This window comes from Pongo abelii, chromosome 19 (assembly GCF_028885655.2).
Source record: "Pongo abelii isolate AG06213 chromosome 19, NHGRI_mPonAbe1-v2.0_pri, whole genome shotgun sequence".
Classification (NCBI taxonomy): domain Eukaryota; kingdom Metazoa; phylum Chordata; class Mammalia; order Primates; family Hominidae; genus Pongo; species Pongo abelii.
This window is the reverse complement of record NC_072004.2, coordinates 69,049,200-69,066,009: the sequence shown is the minus strand read 5'-3', so window position 1 is coordinate 69,066,009 and position 16,810 is coordinate 69,049,200. Positions and strand designations below refer to the sequence as shown.

Sequence of the window (16,810 nt, the reverse complement as noted above, 5' to 3'; positions counted from 1 at the left end):
GAACACCCTGTTTTTTGGGGTGCTACTTTAGCACCTTTGCTGAGGAACTCCCAGAGCTGCTTACCACCTCTGACTAGTTTTCCCCATGAAGGTGGTCCTCACTTCTCCACCAGGGTTTTCTGAGGAGGTATTAGGGGAAAGTAAAGAGTAGGATCCTGATCAGCCAGGCATGGTGGTGCATGCCTATAGTCCTAGCTGCTCAGGAGGCCGAGGCGGGAGGATCCCTTGAGTCCAGGAGTTCAAGGCTGCAGTGAGCTATGATCGCGCCACTACATTCCAGTTTGGGTGACAGCAAAACACCATTTAAAAAAAAAAAAAAGGCTGGGCATGGTGGCTCACACCTGTAATCCTAGTACTTTGCGAGGCTGAGGCAGGAGGATTGCTTGAGCTCAGGAGTTCTAGACCAGCCTGGGAAACATGGCAAAACCCCATCTCTACAAAAACTACAAAAATAAGCCAGGCATGGTGGTGCACACCTGTAGTCCCAGCTACTTGGTAGGCTGAGGCGGGAGGATCACTTGAGCCCAGGAGGTAGAGGCTGCAGTGAGCTGAGATCTCACCACTGTACTCCAGCTTGGGTGACAGAGTGAGACCCTATCTCTACAAAAATAATAATAATAACAGGATCCTCATTAAGAGATGGGGAAAGGGCTTGGAGAGGAGACATTTCTGTGACATGATCCCCATGTATGTTTTCTTGGGAACAGGGACACGGGATCTCCCCTCAGCCTTGCTTCCCAAAGGTCCCTTGGCATCTGCTTGGTGAACATATCCCTTTGGTTGACTCACGCCTTTCCACACCCTCCCTCTTAAGGCTTCTACTGCTCTCTGATCCTACTGGGAGTAGGGCCTTGAGGAGGAGCAGGGATACAGCTAGGAAAGCTCCCCAAAACTGCCTCCCAGCCCTGCATAGACAAGCAGGAGGTTGAGGCAAGGGGAAAGGTGTCAGGCTCAGAGATGAGGATCAGCTTCCTGCTTTGGGGAAGGTTTTTCATCATGAGGGTAGATCCAGGGACAAGAGACGAATGGGCATTGCTTCTTTGTGCTAGACCCCTTGAAGACAGTATTTCCTAAGCTTCATCTTTGCCACCCCCAAGAGACTGGGAGAATCAGCTCAGTCTGCATTTTTGTGTTCCTGATGAGGAAATGCAGGGGTAGAGAAGTTAAATGGCTCACCCAAGGTCATAGTGCATGTGAGAGTCCAGATTAGACTCAGCCCCCTCCATCAGAGGCAGAATTTTAGTTGGTAGGATAGCTATCTGGGATCAGGATGGAAACTTTCACAGTCAGTCCTCTTCCCATCCTAGACTGGGATGAAGGGCAGGTGGTAAGGAACAATTCTTGTCACTTTGGAGGAAGACTTAGGGAGGAATGTGAACACCCTGTGAGAAAAGGGGCGGGTAAACTCCCATTTGGGCGTCCCTCTGTCTCAGTGTTGGCTTTCAAGCAGTCCAGCCCCTGAGGGAAGACTCAGCGAAAGTCAGAATTCTGTTCCCCTGCCAAGCCCAGCCTGCTTTTGTCTCAATTATCAGAATTCAGTGACGCGCAGCGCCCCCATCAACAGTGACAGCCAGGGCCGGTGTGGCACGCGTTTCCTCACCACCTACGACCGGCGCTTTGTCATCAAGACTGTGTCCAGCGAGGACGTGGCAGAGATGCACAACATCTTAAAGAAATACCACCAGGTATGGTGAGTCCCAAGCCTGGGCTGCAGAGGATGGGTTGGAAGAGGGAGAAGAGAGCCCTAGGGGAGCTTCTTAGGGAGGAGTTGGTCCTCTCTGGTAATGGCAGCTGCTTCTGATCACCAAGCAGTGGGACTCTCCTGCAACCGTATTTCTGTGAGCTGAAATGCCTACTTTAAAAAAGAAAAAGGAGCCATGAAAGCTCATCGCTGACTGAGTCCCAGTTGGAAAGTGTTCACGCTCTGGCATCCACCCCGTTTCTTCTGAAAGAGGCCCCCTCGGCTCAGCAGGCTTGTTTCTTTTCCCGTCCCATCTCTCCACTCATCTGGAACTTGTCCACGAGGAAGGCAGGGAGCCCCGTGGCACCATCTGTGTGTCCGTCCTCAGCCTACTTGGGTCTTCATTTCTGGGGTACCTGAGAAGGGCTAAAGGGAGCTTCTGGTCTTTCGGGAGTTATGGCAGAAACCCTGGGGCATGGCAAGGATAAGAGCTTTGGATATGGAGCTGTTCTCTTCTCCCAGATGGCTGGATCCCTGGCCTGCCTCTGCATCCTGTCTCTTCCCTGTGGCTTTCCCATATCAGGCTGGCAGAAGAGACACAAGGTGTGGATCAGGGATTTTCCTGTGGTAGAATCCTATTTTAAACAAAATCTTAGGTGAGATACTAATAATATGAACCCACAGGGGCTCTGAGCCACCTGCTCAGCTTGCCTCTCCCTCTGCCATGCCAACAGGAGGCTGGAGGTGGCTGTTGCCCGTTTTAAGCCTGAGAAACCCCTGTTACTTCATAGAACCCAGCTGGAGAACTACTGGTCTAGAGGTTAGAATCCCAGGGAGCCAGGGAGCATTTTAGTCTGGGGTGAGCCCCATCCATCCCTGGCACTGCCTGTTCCTTAGTCCTCTCTCTTATTCCTTTCCATTCTAGTTTATAGTGGAGTGTCATGGCAACACCCTTTTGCCACAGTTCCTGGGCATGTACCGCCTGACCGTGGATGGTGTGGAAACCTACATGGTGGTTACCAGGAACGTGTTCAGCCATCGGCTCACTGTGCATCGCAAGTATGACCTCAAGGTAAAGGGCTCTGTGTTTGCCAGAGCTGTGCCTCCCCTCTATCTGAGCCCCGAAGGGGCTACTACTCCAACTTCCATATAATTGGGAAGCTGGAGCCTATGTGTTGTCATGGACAGGGAACTCTGGAGTGGATATGCCTGATTCTTGTGGACCAAAGGCTGTTTGAAGTCCAGGTGACAGTAACAGATTATTTAAGCCCTAAATGTGCCATACTTATGCAGCAGTTGATGTTCTTGTCTGTGGAATGTGCACAGCGAGGGAGGCCGTGCTGATGCACGCACTTTAGCATCCATCAAGCCCCCATGGACTGCCAGCACAAGTGCATCTCTAGACACTGAGGACACACTTGTGGCTGTGAACTAGGGTGCTCCGTGTTCTTGAACCTGGCTTCTGACTTCTGTCACCTTATGCCGCCATTCCTTCCCTCTGTGCTGCAACTGCGCTGGTTTCCTCTGCGTTCCTGCAGTGCCTGTGCTCCTCCCAGGATTTCACATCTGCTGTCTGGAATAGTCTCCTTCTCTCTCTCCACCCCCTCCTTCCCCAACCTAATTGCTTCCTCCTTACCTTTCTGAGCTCAGCCCAAATACTACTTCCAGGAAGTACATAGGCCCTGGCCATTGTCCCTCCTCAGGCCGGACCTGTGTGGTATGTGGTTTCAGAGTGTCCTGTCTCCTCCCTGTACCACTGAGCACCATCATAGTGAATGAACTAATGACTTGTGGAACCACTGCTGAATATCTGTCTCCCCTGTTAGAAGGAAAGTAGCTCAAGGGCAGGGACTGAGCTTCTCCAGTGCAGTCCTGTTTGTTGAGCACCTAATAAGTGTCTTGCACATAGAGCTCTATAAGTGGGCTTGACACAGTAAATGAACAAGGTGCTGCCTCCTGGCTCCTCTAGGACTCTAACCAGCCTACTTGAGTTCACCTGCTGGCTCTCCCACGTTTGCTCATGCAGTCGACTTTGCCTCAGCTGGACTTCCCCTGATGGCTCTTATCCTTTCAGGGTTCTACGGTTGCCAGAGAAGCGAGCGACAAAGAGAAGGTATGCTGGTGCTGAGCAGGAATGGAAGGGTTGCTTGGAGTCAGAAACAACTGTCGGCCATCCTGTCCCTCGCCCACCCCAGCCCCTAGCCCAGCTCCCAGACATGCCGTCTGTCAACATGAAATGCCCTGTGTCATGAATCACCTGCCTGTCCTTGTGCTAGGCCTAGACCTTGGTCTCTGGTCTTTTACCGCTGCCCTCACTACGTTCTTCATAGTCCTGCTGGGATGGCAGACATTTCTATCTCATAGTCCACCCTGAGTCAAGTCAGTGGCTGCCTGAGCCCTGAGCTGGTCCAGGCTCAACAGGAAAGAATCCTTTAGTCATTCCTTATCTTTCATGTATTTGCCATGTATTTGCCTTCCCTGCCCGCCCAAAGCCTGGGACTAGAGGCTCCTGCACTGTTGATTTAGCAGGTTGAGTGTCGGTACACTGAAAACCCCTCCTTCCCCTTTCTGTATAGTTGCTCCCAGCAGAACAGTTGGGTGTCCCTGGGGTGAATGAACCAGGCTTCCCCAGCCTAACTGCTGTTGCTCTCCTAGGCCAAGGACTTGCCAACATTCAAAGACAATGACTTCCTCAATGAAGGGCAGAAGCTGCACGTGGGAGAGGAGAGTAAAAAGAACTTCTTGGAGAAACTGAAGCGGGATGTTGAGGTACTTACTAACCTTCATTTTCACCTGCCGGACTCCTTCTGTACCTAGAGTAGGAGCCTCTTAAACCTTAAGAAGAATGGAATTCAGTACTTTTCAGGAGTATGGACAAAAGGGTGGTGATTTGAGCAGCGTGGGCACTTATGGGCACCTAAAGGAAGTGCAAATGATCGTTCCACCTGATGGAGCATAGTTGGCGCCAGTAGGACCTTTGTAATTTAGTTTAGGATGCTTTTCCTTTTCACTAATTCATTCCAACACCTTTTTCAAACTCCCTTCTGCTGTTGTCCCTACAGTGGAGAGGGCATCTGGCCATCAGAGCTGTAGGAACCCAGCTATTAAGGTCCTGTAACCCCAACATTTTGGGAGTCTGAGGTGGGAGGATCGCTTGAGCTCTGCAGTTCAATACCAGCCTAGGCAACATAGCAAGACCTCATCTCTACTAAAAATTAAAAAATTTAGCCAGGCGTAGGGGCACACACCTGTAGTCCCAGCTACTTGGGAGGCTGAGGTGAAAGGATTGTTTGAGCCCGGGAGATGAGGCTGCAGTGAGCTGTGGTCTCACCACTACACTCCAGCCTGGGCAACAGAGCGAGACATTGTCTCAAAACAAAAACCAAAAAAGTTGGCTAAGCATGGCGGCTCACTCTTGTAATCCCAGCACCTTGGAAGGGTGAGGCGGGAGGATCACTGGAGCCTAGCAGATCAAGGCAACATGAGCTGTGATCGTGCCACTGCGCTCCAGCCTGGGTGACAGAGCAAGACCCTGTCTCAAAAAACAAAAATCCACCAATCAGGTTCTTCTCTGGCTCTGGCTCTGATTCTCCACTTACCCAGCAAACTTCTGTTTGTAATCCAGGCAGGACAGGTGCTAAATAGTGAAAATGTTATCTGGACCACTTGATAACTCAGTGTCTCCTTCTCTTTTAATAAATTGAGAGGCCGCTCGTTAAAACCAAACCCTACAAACAAACGTGGGAAAAAAAAATTTTCTTTAATTGTGGTAAAATACATATAATAGGTTTTTTATTTTATATTATTTTTTTGGGGGGGGGAGATTCTCGCTCTGTCCCCAGGCTGCAGTGCAGTGCAGTGGCACGATCTCGGCTCACTGCAACCTCCACCTCCTGGGTTCAAGTGATTCTCCTACCTCAGCCTCCCAAGTAGCTGGGACTACAGGCACGCACCTTAAGCATTTTGATATATAGTTGAGTGGCATTAAGTATATTCACATTGTTATGCAACCAGCACTACCATTCATCTCTGAACTTTTATCTTTCCCAGCTGAAACTCTACACCCATTAAACACCAATTCCCAATTCCCCCTCCCTAACCCCTGGCAATCAGTATTCTATTTTCTGCCCCTATGAAGTTGACAACTCTAAGAACTTCACATAAGAGGAAGCAAACAGCCGAGCGAGGTGGCTCACGCCTGTAATCCCAGCACTTTGGGAGGCTGAGGTGGGTGGATCTCCTGAGGTCAGGAGTTTGAGGTCACCAGCCTGACCAACGTGGAGAAACCCGGTCTCTACTAAAAATACAAAATTAGCCGGGCATGGTGGTGCACGCCTGTAATCCCAGCTACTTGGGAGGCTGAGGCAGGAGAATCGCTTGAACCCAGGAGGCAGAGGTTGCAGTGACCCTCCAGCTTGGGCAACATGTTATGAAGGAAGCTCCGTCTCAAAAAAAAAAAAAAAAAAGGAAGCAAACAGCAGTTGTCCTTTTGTGACTCTCTTATTTCGCTTAGCATAATGTCTTCAGGGTTCATCCATATTGTATCATATCTCAGGATTTTTTTCTTTTTATTATTTATTTATTATTTACTTATTTGTTTTGAGACAGAGTCTCGCTCTGTCACCAGGCTGGAGTGCAGTGGTGTGATCTCAGCTCACTGCAACCTCCTCCTCCCGGGTTCAAGTGATTCTCCGGCTTCAGCCTCCCGAGTAGCTGGGACTACAGGCACGTGCTGCCATGCCCAGCTAATTTTTGTATTTTTTTAGTGGAGACGGGGTTTCACCATGTTGACCAGGATGGTCTCGATTTCCTGACCTCGTGATCTGCCCGCCTCTGCCTCCCAAAGTGCTGGGATTACAGGCGTGAGCCACCACACCTGGCCAGAATTTCTTTCTTTTTAAAGCTGAATAAGGCTGAGCATGATGGTTCACACCTGTAATCCCAGCAACTCAGGAGGCTGAGGCAGAAGGACTGCTTGAGGCCAGAAGTTGGAGACCTGGGCAATTTACTGAGATGCTGTCTCTACAAAAAATTAAAAACTAGCTGGGTGTGGTGACATGTGCCTGTAGTCCTAGCTATTCAGGAGGCTGGGTGGGAGGATCCCTTGTGCCTAGGAGTTCACGGTTGTGGTGAGCTATGATCATGCCACTGTGCATCAGCCTGAACTAGAGAGTAAGACCCCGTCTCTTTAAAACAAACAAACAAACAAAAGCCAGGCGCGGTGGCTCACACCTGTAATCCCAGCACTTTGGGAGGCCAAGGCGGGCGGATCACGAGGTCAGGAGATCGAGACTATCCTGGCTAACATGGTGAAACCCCATCTCTACTAAAAATACAAAAACAAAATTAGGCAGGTGTGGTGGTGGGCGCCTGTAGTCCCAGCTACTCGGGAGGCTGAGGCAGGAGAATGGCATGAACGCGGGAGGTGGAGCTTGCAGTGAGCCAAGATCGCGCCACTGCACTCCAGCCTGGGCGACAGAATGAGACCTCATCTCAAAAAAAAAAAAAAAAAAAACCACACACACACAAAAACTGATTAATATTCCATTGTATGGATGTATTACATTTTGTTTATTCATCAGTTAATGGACACGTGTTATATCAGTTGGGGTTCTCCAGAGAAACAAAACCTATAGGATGTTTTGTAAATCTCTTTATACCAAGATATTTATTTTTTATTTATTTATTTTTTTGAGATGGAGTCTCGCTCTGTCGCCCAGGCTGGAGTACAGTGGTGTGATCTCAGCTCACTGCAAGCTCCGCCTCCCGGGTTCACGCCATTCTCCTGCCTCAGCCTCCCGAGTAGCTGGGACTACAGGCGCCCGCCACCATGCCCAGCTAGTTTTTTTTTGTATTTTTAGTAGACACGGGGTTTCACCATGTTAGCCAGCATGGTCTCGGTCTCCTGACCTCATGATCTGCCTGCCTTGGCCTCCCAAAGTGCTGGGATTACAGGTGTGAGCCACTGCACCCGGCCCCAAGAGATTTATTTTAAGGAATTGGTTCATGGGATTATGGAAACCAACGAGATCTGTAGTCAGCAAGCTGGAGGCCCAGGAGAGCTGGTGGTGTGGTTTTATTCTACAGGCCATCAGGCCGCTAGGCAGAAGGAGTTCCCTCTTCCTCACCGGAGGGTCACGACCCTTTTTCTTCTCTTCAGGCCTTCTGCTGATTGGATGATGCCCATCCACACTGGGGAGGGCCATCTGCTTTACTCAGTCCACCAGTTCAATGCTCATTTCACCCAGAAACCCTCACAGACACACCCAGAATAATGCTTTACCAAGTGTCTGGGCACTCAGGCCCAGTCCAGCTGGCATATACAGTTAGCCATCACAATTAGGTTGCTTCCATCTTGTAGCTGTTGGGAATAATGCTACTGTGTACATGGGTGTCATAAACTTCGTTTTGCTAGGAAGTGTTTCCTTAATCACCCCCAACTATGTTCTTTCCTTATTCTGCCTTTCATCATCTGACCTTATTTGTCCTGAGTCTTTGTCCTTCTCCCTTTTCTACCCTCTCCCCGTACTGTGGTTCTAAGAAGAATTTAATGCAGTTTACTTAGTGCATTTGTTTTCAATGCATGTTGCTTTATAAATGTTCTCAGGTGGGTGGAGGGCATAGTGCATGGACCCTCTTTTTCCTGGGACCCCAGCCCCTTCTTCCTGGGCCTTGAGAAGGCTTTGTCTAGAAGTGCTCAGAGTGGCGTCCCTCCCACCGTTCCTCTTCCAAGGAGATCCTGCTGGGCTCCCATCTTTAGGGCTCCTTGTCCTTAGTTGTGTTCTGGGCCTGTGCATAGAGCCGCTCTGCTTCCATGATGATTCTCCTCCTAGTTCTTTCTCTGTTAGGGCCTAACATGGTGGTCAGTCTAACAGTCTCCTAGTGACCACTGTATGATGGTGACTGCACTCTTGCCTCATTATTAGCTAAACTGGAATGCTAGCTGGCCATTTCCATCCTGTATCATTCTATACTTTGTCTTGAAATCCTAGATAAAATACTTGAACCACCACCCTGCCCACAGCACCCATTATATAGATGAGAAAACTAAGGCTTGGCAAGGGGAGTCACATGATGCTAGGGGAGGACCCCAGAACTTTCCCCCAGCACCACACAGCCTCTTTTGACCTTCGGGGAATGGGTTGAGAATATTGGTTGGTTCTGGCTGCCATTCTTGTGTGGTTTTGTGTTCCCTTTTCCTTTTTTTTCTATTTTTACCTGGGCTGATAAGTCGATGACGTAGTTTTTTCAGACTTTGTCTCTGAGGCCAGCTAGAAGTATATTTTACCTTGCAACCCAATGGATACACACAACTGAAACACTGTCTACCCTTATTTTCTGTCATGTATTCTGATATTTTCTATTCTATTTTATTATACAGTAGTCCCCCCTTATCAGCAGGGGACATGTTCCAAGATCTCCAGTGGATGCCTGAAGCCACAGATAGTACTGAACCCTATATATATTATGCATGAATTTTTTTCCTTCTTCACAATTTCACGGATAGAAGATTTGTTCTTACAGGAGATCTTAGCAACCTCAGCATGCAATTTATTTTCTTTTTAAGTCAAGAGCTTTCACCTTTTCACTTAAAGCTGGCCAGGTGCAGTGGCTCACACCTGTAATCCCAGCACTTTGGGAGGCTGAGGCAGGTGGATCACTTGAGGTCAGGAGCTGGAGACCAGCCTGGCCAACAGGATGAAACTGTGTCTCTACTAAAAATACAAAAATTAGCTGAGTGTGGTGATGCACGCCTGAAGTCCCAGTTACTTGGGAGGCTGAGGCAGGAGAATCACTTGAACCTGGGAGGCAGAGGTTGCAGTGAGCCAAGATTGCACCAGTGCACTCTAGCCTGAGTGACAGAACAAGACTCTGTCTCAAAAAAAGAAAGCACTTTATGGCTTCTCTTTGGCATATCTGAATTTCCAACATCACTACTCTTGCTCTTTGGAGTCATAATGAAGTCAAATATGGGTTACTTGAATACAAGCACTGTGATACAACTATAGTGAACTGATAACCAAGACAGCTACTGACAGCTACTGAAAGACTAATGGGATGTTAGTGCGTACAGTGTGGATATACTGGACAAAGGGATAATCTGCATCCTGGGCAGCACTGAATGGGACATAGCAAGATTTTATCACGCTACTCAGAATGGTGCACTATTTAAAAACTTATGAATTATTTCTGGAATTTTCCATTTAATATTTTTGGACTGTAGTTGACCACAGGTAACTGAAACCATTGTGGATAAGGGTGGACTACTGCATTTAATTTAAAGAAATCCTAGTTCCAGCCCACTACATTGGGTTTAGGACTCATAATGGGTTGAAATTTTGATCTGAAATATATTGTTGTGTTGCATTCATCTCTCCATCCTCTTCCATAGTATATCATTTCATTATTTCTTTCCTCAAACTTGGCCATGGCCTCTTTTTTAAATAAGAGACAGGGTCTCACTCTGTTCCCCAGGCTTGAGTGCAGTAGTGCCGTCATAGCTTACTGCAGCCTTAAATTCCTGGGCTCAAGCGATCCTCCCACTTGAGCCTCCCAAGTAGGTAGGACTACAGGTGTGCACTGCCACGTCCAGCTAATTTTTAAATTTTTTTGTAGAGATGGGGTCTCACCACATTGCTGAGGCTAGTCTCAAACTCCTGGCCTCAAGTGATCCTCCTTAATTGGCCTCCCAAAGTTCTGGGATTACAGGCATGAGCCACCGTGCCCAGCCACCATGGCCTCTCTTGATCCCAAACCGTCATGGGCTGTTCCCTCTTCCTGCAGCGCTCATTCTATCTTTAACCTGCAGTACTTGCCTCACTGACTCCTCTTCATCCTTCAGCCTTGGCCTCAACTCCTTTCTTCAGGGAGGGTCTTGCTCACCCCTCACTGTAAACTCCTACAGCTCCTTGCTTTTTTTTTTTTTTTTTTTTTGAGACCATCTCCCTCTGTTACCCAGCTAGAGTGCAGTGGTGTGATCGCAGCTCACTGCAGCCTTGACCTCCTGCCTTTCCCCTGCTGAATGACTGTCTTCCCCATTAGACTTAGAGAGCTCGCGAGGGCGGGTTCTCTGATGCCTTACTCTCTGTTGAATTTCAAAACTGTCTGTAGAATTGAGTTGAAAGGAATGCCTTTCCCCCCTTGCTGGATGTCACTGGGATGTCCTGTGTAACCTCTTCTTCCTTCCATCTTTCCATCCTTGGCCTTCCTAGTTCTTGGCACAGCTGAAGATCATGGACTACAGCCTGCTGGTGGGCATCCACGACGTGGACCGGGCAGAGCAGGAGGAGATGGAGGTGGAGGAGCGGGCAGAGGACGAGGAGTGTGAGAATGATGGGGTGGGCGGCAACCTACTCTGCTCCTATGGCACACCTCCGGACAGCCCTGGCAACCTCCTCAGCTTTCCTCGGTTCTTTGGTCCTGGGGAATTCGACCCCTCTGTTGATGTCTATGCCATGAAAAGCCATGAAAGTAAGTCAGAGCCTGTGCCTGCTCTGCACAGCCCTGCCCTCACCCTACCCCCTCAGCTCATTGTTTAGATCCTTCTAGGGGCATCTGGACCTCCACCTCATTCATTGCTGCCTTTGACCTCTTTCTGCCTCCAGACTCCCATCCAGGGTCATCACCTGAACCTGGGGCTCCTTCTCTGCCAGGCTTTCCTGTACTTCCCTGTTTGTCCTGGCTGACTGAAGAGTGGTTCTGCTCTGGTTCGTGGGATGAACCAAACTTTATTCATACTGTCCTGTCAGCCCCACAGAGTGACTGTGAAGATCCAATAAGATAAGAGCTATGAAAGCTGGAAAGGACTCCGCTGGTCCTTTTCTCAGCCCCAACATGATAAGGATGGAGCTGAGCCTTGTGTCTGGGGGTTGTAGCAGTGCCCAGCTGCTGTCTGCCCTTCTCCTGCCCCCTCTTCCTTCTTCCCTGTTCTCCTTGTCCTTCCAGGTTCCCCCAAGAAGGAGGTGTATTTCATGGCCATCATCGATATCCTCACGCCATACGATACGAAGAAGAAAGCTGCACATGCTGCCAAAACGGTGAAGCATGGGGTGAGTCCTCTCCATCTTCATCCAGGGCCCAGCTGGGTCGGTGTGTCTGTGCTTGCCCTCAGACCCCAGGGAGGGCAGTCTCAAGCCTCCTGCTCCAAGGAACACACTCCTGTCCCCTTTTTCCCAGGAGAGCAGACTGGAAGAGCAGCCTGCCTGCCTTGCCATGTTCCCTGCCTTCACCCACCCGCTCCCTGCCAGGCTGGGCCCAGTTTGTTTATCCCCCAGTTCTCCAGCCCTCGGGGCCAAGCCCGCCAGCGTCTTTCCCCAGGGCCTGCTGGGCCTGTTGTGCATCTTGTTGAAGGGCGAGTAACAGCTTTGTTTCCATGCCCATACTGCTCCCCACAGGCCTGTTTCCCTGTGGTCCTGAAGCCCTGTTCTCCGTGTAGTGGCCCCCACAGAGATCCAGAGCCGCTTTGCCACCTCCCCACTGCCTTTCTTCTACTTCGGTGCAGGCCTGGGGTTATAAATCACAGGAGTGGGGCCAGGACAGTTCAGGACTTGTATGCCACTTCCTGAGGTGGTCTGCTCAGTCTTGGTGGGGTCGGGGGTGGTATTCAGCTCTGATACTGAGTAAGAAGCTTCTGAATACCCTGGCTCCTCCCAGGTACAGCCTCCTGATTGGGTCACAGGAACTCAACCTGAATCAGCCTCTTGTGTATTACAGGCAGGGGCCGAGATCTCGACTGTGAACCCTGAGCAGTACTCCAAACGCTTCAACGAGTTTATGTCCAACATCCTGACGTAGTTCTCTTCTACCTTCAGCCAGAGCCAGAGAGCTGGATATGGGGTCGGGGATCGGGAGTTAGGGAGAAGTGTGTATTTGGGCCAGATGGGAGGGTGGGAGCAAAGTCGGGTTTGGGAGGGCTTTAGCAATGAGACTGCAGCCTGTGACACCGAAAGAGACTTTAGCTGAAGAGGAGGGGGATGTGCTGTGTGTGCACCTGCTCACAGGATGTAACCCCACCTTCTGCTTACCCTTGATTTTTTCTCCCCATTTGACACCCAGGTTAAAAAGGGGTTCCCTTTTTGGTACTTTGTAACCTTTTAAGATAACCTTGGGGCTAGAGATGACTTCGTGGGTTTATTTGGGTTTTGTTTCTGAAATTTCATTGCTCCAGGTTTGCTATTTATAATCATATTTCATCAGCCTACCCACCCTCCCCATCTTTGCTGAGCTCTCAGTTCCCTTCAATTAAAGAGATACCCAGTAGACCCAGCACAAGGGTCCTTCCAGAGCCAAGTGCTATGATGCCATATTGGAGAGGTCAGACACCTCGCCCTGCTGCATTTGCTCTTGTCTGGATTAACTTTGTAATTTTATGCAGTATTGTGCACGACTTCCTCCACCTTTCCCTTGGATTCAAGTGAAAAATGTTGCATTATTCCTCCATCCTGTCTGGAACACACCAGGTCAACATCAGAGATCTCAGATCAGAATCAGAGATCTCAGAGGGGAATAAGTTCATCCTCATGGGATGGTGAGGGGCAGGAAAGCGGCTGGGCTCTCGGACACCTGGTTCTCAGAGAACCCTGTGATGATCACCCAAGCCCCAGGCTCTCTTAGCCCCTGGAGTTCAGAAGTCCTCTCTGTAAAGCCTGCCTCCCACTAAGTCAAGAGGAACTAGAGTACCTTTGGATTTATCAGGACCCTCATGTTTAAATGGTTATTTCCCTTTGGGAAAACCTCAGAAACTGATGTATCAAATGAGGCCCTGTGCCCTCGATCTATTTCCTTCTTCCTTCTGACCTCCTCCTAGGCACTCTCACTTCTAGCCGAGCTCCTAGCTCTGGGCAGATCTCCAAGCGCCTGGAGTGCTTTTTAGCAGAGACACCTCCTTAAGCTCCAGGATGACCTTGTAGGAGATCTGTCTCCCTGTGCCTGGAGAGTTATAGCCAGCAAGGTGCCCCCATCTTAGAGTGTGGTGTCCAAACATGAGGTGGCTTCCTAGTTACATGAGGATGTGATCCAGGAAATCCAGTTTGGAGGCTTGATGTGGGTTTTGACCTGGCCCCAGCCTTGGGGCTGTTTTTCCTTGTTGCCCCGCTCTAGACTTTTAGCAGATCTGCAGCCCACGGGCTTTTTTGGAAGGAGTGGCTTCCTGCAGGTGTTCTACCTGCCTTCGGAGCCTGCCCCCCAGGCCCTCAGAACTGAGCCACAGGCTGCTCTGGCCAGGAGAGAAACAGCCCTGTTGTTCTGCATTGGGGGAGGTACATTCCTGCATCCTCTCACCCCCTCAACCAGGAACTGGGGATTTGGAGTGAGATATGGTCAAACTTGCAGATAACCCCAAAGACGTGAAGATCGCTTGTGAAACCATTTTGAATGAGTAGACTGGTTTCCTGTGGCTCCCTCCAGACCTGGCCAAGCCCAGCTTCCGAAGCAGGAACCAGCACTGTCTCTGTGCCTGACTCACAGCACACAGGTCAGGAAGGCATGGAGACGGCATTCTTGGACTTCACTGGGGCTGCTGGATTGGATGGGAAACCTTCTGGAAGAGGCAGATGGGGGTCAAACCACTGCCTTGGCCCCAGGAAGGGGCCATAGGTAGGTCTGAACAACTGCCGCAAGACCACTACATGACTTAGGGAATTTGAAACCAACTGGCTCACGGAGAAAACAAATTTGACTTGGGAAAGGGATTATGTAGGAATAATGTTTGGACTTGATTTCCCCACGTCATAACGAAGAATGGAAGTTTGGATCTGCTCCTCATCAGGCGCAGCATCTCTGAAGCTTGGAAAGCTGTCTTCCAGCAGCCTCCGTGGCCTCGGGCTCCTACCGGCTTCTCTGCGTTTGGTCTGCTGATCATGTTGCCATAATGTGTATGGAAAGTGTAACACATTCTTACCGGTTAGAGACGACTACCAGGTATCTAACTTGTTTAACATTGAGTTTGTGTGTGTGTGTGTATGTGTGTGTGTTTTGTATATTGTTTACATTTTGAGAGGTAGCATTCTGTTTCAAATGCTTTTTGTTTTTCTGACAGTATTGTTGACTGGGTCACAACATTTTGAGCTGTGGTTTGGTGGATTTTCAATTTTTTTTTTAAAGGTCATTCGCTGTGCTATCTTCAAAACCTTGAGTTTGGCCCCCAATTTTTGGCATTCAAATGTTTAAAAGCTATTTATCTTGGTTTATGCAAGTTTCCTTTCTCTTCTTTTTGTCATGGTATTCTGTTCGGTCTGCAGTTTGAATGTAGAGAAAGTGGACTGATCCCCCAAGCATTGTCTGCCCCCACTCTTTCCTCCTTGGGTCCCACCATTCTTTTACTGGGCAGTCGAAGGCATCGGAGCGGAAGTGACTACCCTCAGCCTCACTCCCTGGGGCCATGAAGAAAAGCTAAACAGTCTCGTGGCATCTCAGAATAATGTTGGGTCTCCCAAGAAGAAAGGTGTTAAGAATAAGGACATGGCTGATTAGGCGAGGCCAGGATAGGGCTAAGGCCAGGATTCCTGGCTGGCATCCAGTCACCCCTTCTCCCATCCTTCCCCCCCTTTTTCCACAAATCCGCAGCCGAGACACTGTAGTCTCCCAGCCACAGTGATGAGTGCCCTGGAGACTCCACTGACCTCTAGATGAAGGCCCCTGGCCCTGGTTCCTGTTAATTAACCACTGGGTCTTTTTGTCCCCCAGCACAAACTCCTTTCCTGTACCCTGTGGCTTGGGGGTCACAGGGCATGCTGGGAAGCCACAGCTGAGGGGCGCAGACTGAAGCAGTGCTCCACCTCTCCTTTCTCTAGCTCAGGGGTTGCTGGTCTGTGGCAAGCGCCACGAGTGGCCCCTGTGGCTGTTCTCAGTGGCAGTCTCTTAAGTTCCCACCACAGGCAGCTCTTTATCCCCTCTCCCTACTTCACTCTTTCTCTTGCCTGTGCTTTTGGCCTCAAACAGGCCTGCTGGTAGCGCTCAGGGCATGAGGCTACGCTCCTGCCCTGCCTTTCCTGTCTTCGTGGTCTGCCAGGGCATACCTTGGGGAGGTGGACCAAAGACCCAGGACTTTGCTCAGTAGCCAGTCCAACCCCCCAGTTGTCTTTTTACCAATTCAGGGTGGGAGAGAAAACTGCAGCACCCCAGCATGTGAGTTACTCAGGTGTTGGGGGCTGGAAGGGACAGTGCATTTAAACAACACTCAGAGCTCTGGCCTTAAACCTGTGGCCCCCCAAGTCTAGGAGCCTCATCTCTTTCTGGCAGTCGTGCGGGCAGGAGGTCCTGAAAGGGAAAACCCATTTCAGACAACTGTTCCCCAATCTACCAGCCATCTGCAGGGGGCAGTGACGTGGCCCTCTCCCTCCTCTAGAATGTGCCACTTATGAAGAGTGCCCCATGGGGAAAAGGAGACTCAGCTGTCCCTTGGCAGCTTGTGCCAGTATCCCAGGGCAGAAGTTTCCACAGGAGCCTCTTGCCCTTGCGCAGAGCCGCTGTGTGAGGCGGTGGAAGCCAACACCCTTGGGGGAGGGGGCAGTACTGCTCGGCACACCCCAGCATCAGGTCAGATCATTGAAATTAAAAAATGTGAATGAAGTTCATATCCACCTTTTGGGGAAGCCCGACAAACCACCACCCCACCAAGTGTGTGACTTCTCCATATCCCACTGCAGTTTCCATTTTTTAAATAGGAATTTTCAATCCCCTGTGCTTGTCTAACGTCTGCTTTAAACAGTTTGAGACCCTGTTACTGTTTGAAAATGCATGCATGTTACGATGAATCTCCAACCTGAGGAAAAAATAAAACTCAAAAAGCTTTCTGTACATCTTTTATGTGTGAGTCCTTGGGAAACGAACCTTTTTTTTTCTTTCCAGAATTAAAAAGTTTTGGTCCTAGCTTTAGAGGCAGCTTCGGCTAAATCAATGTATGGCTTGAGTTTGGAGAAAGAATATGGTCAATGACATCCCACTTTCAGATGCAATTAATAAACAGTGGTTAAAAGCACAGCACCACTGGCTGGGTTTGGTGGCTCATGCCCAGTACTTGGGGAGGCCAAGGCAGGAGGATCACTTGAGCCCAGGAGTTCGGTACCAGTCTGGGTAACATAGTGAGACCCCATCTCTACAAAACAAGAATTAGCTGGATGTGATGGCACA

General features: G+C 49.7%; 1 protein-coding gene across 3 annotated transcripts in view; it reads left to right on the top strand.

Moving 5' to 3' along the window:
- The window catches only part of PIP4K2B (phosphatidylinositol-5-phosphate 4-kinase type 2 beta), a 36,538-nt gene extending 20,061 nt beyond the window's left edge, over nucleotides 1–16,477 (top strand). For all 3 annotated transcript variants that reach the window (XM_002827665.6, XM_054546624.2, XM_009251880.4), the window contains 7 exons: nucleotides 1,533–1,685; nucleotides 2,607–2,753; nucleotides 3,756–3,794; nucleotides 4,337–4,450; nucleotides 10,894–11,152; nucleotides 11,627–11,730; nucleotides 12,395–16,477. In XM_002827665.6, coding sequence (XP_002827711.1) covers nucleotides 1,533–1,685; nucleotides 2,607–2,753; nucleotides 3,756–3,794; nucleotides 4,337–4,450; nucleotides 10,894–11,152; nucleotides 11,627–11,730; nucleotides 12,395–12,475 — 897 coding nt within the window. In that variant the 3' untranslated portion in view covers nucleotides 12,476–16,477. The remainder of the gene's footprint in view (nucleotides 1–1,532; nucleotides 1,686–2,606; nucleotides 2,754–3,755; nucleotides 3,795–4,336; nucleotides 4,451–10,893; nucleotides 11,153–11,626; nucleotides 11,731–12,394) is intronic.
- The last annotated feature ends 333 nt before the right edge of the window (nucleotides 16,478–16,810 follow it).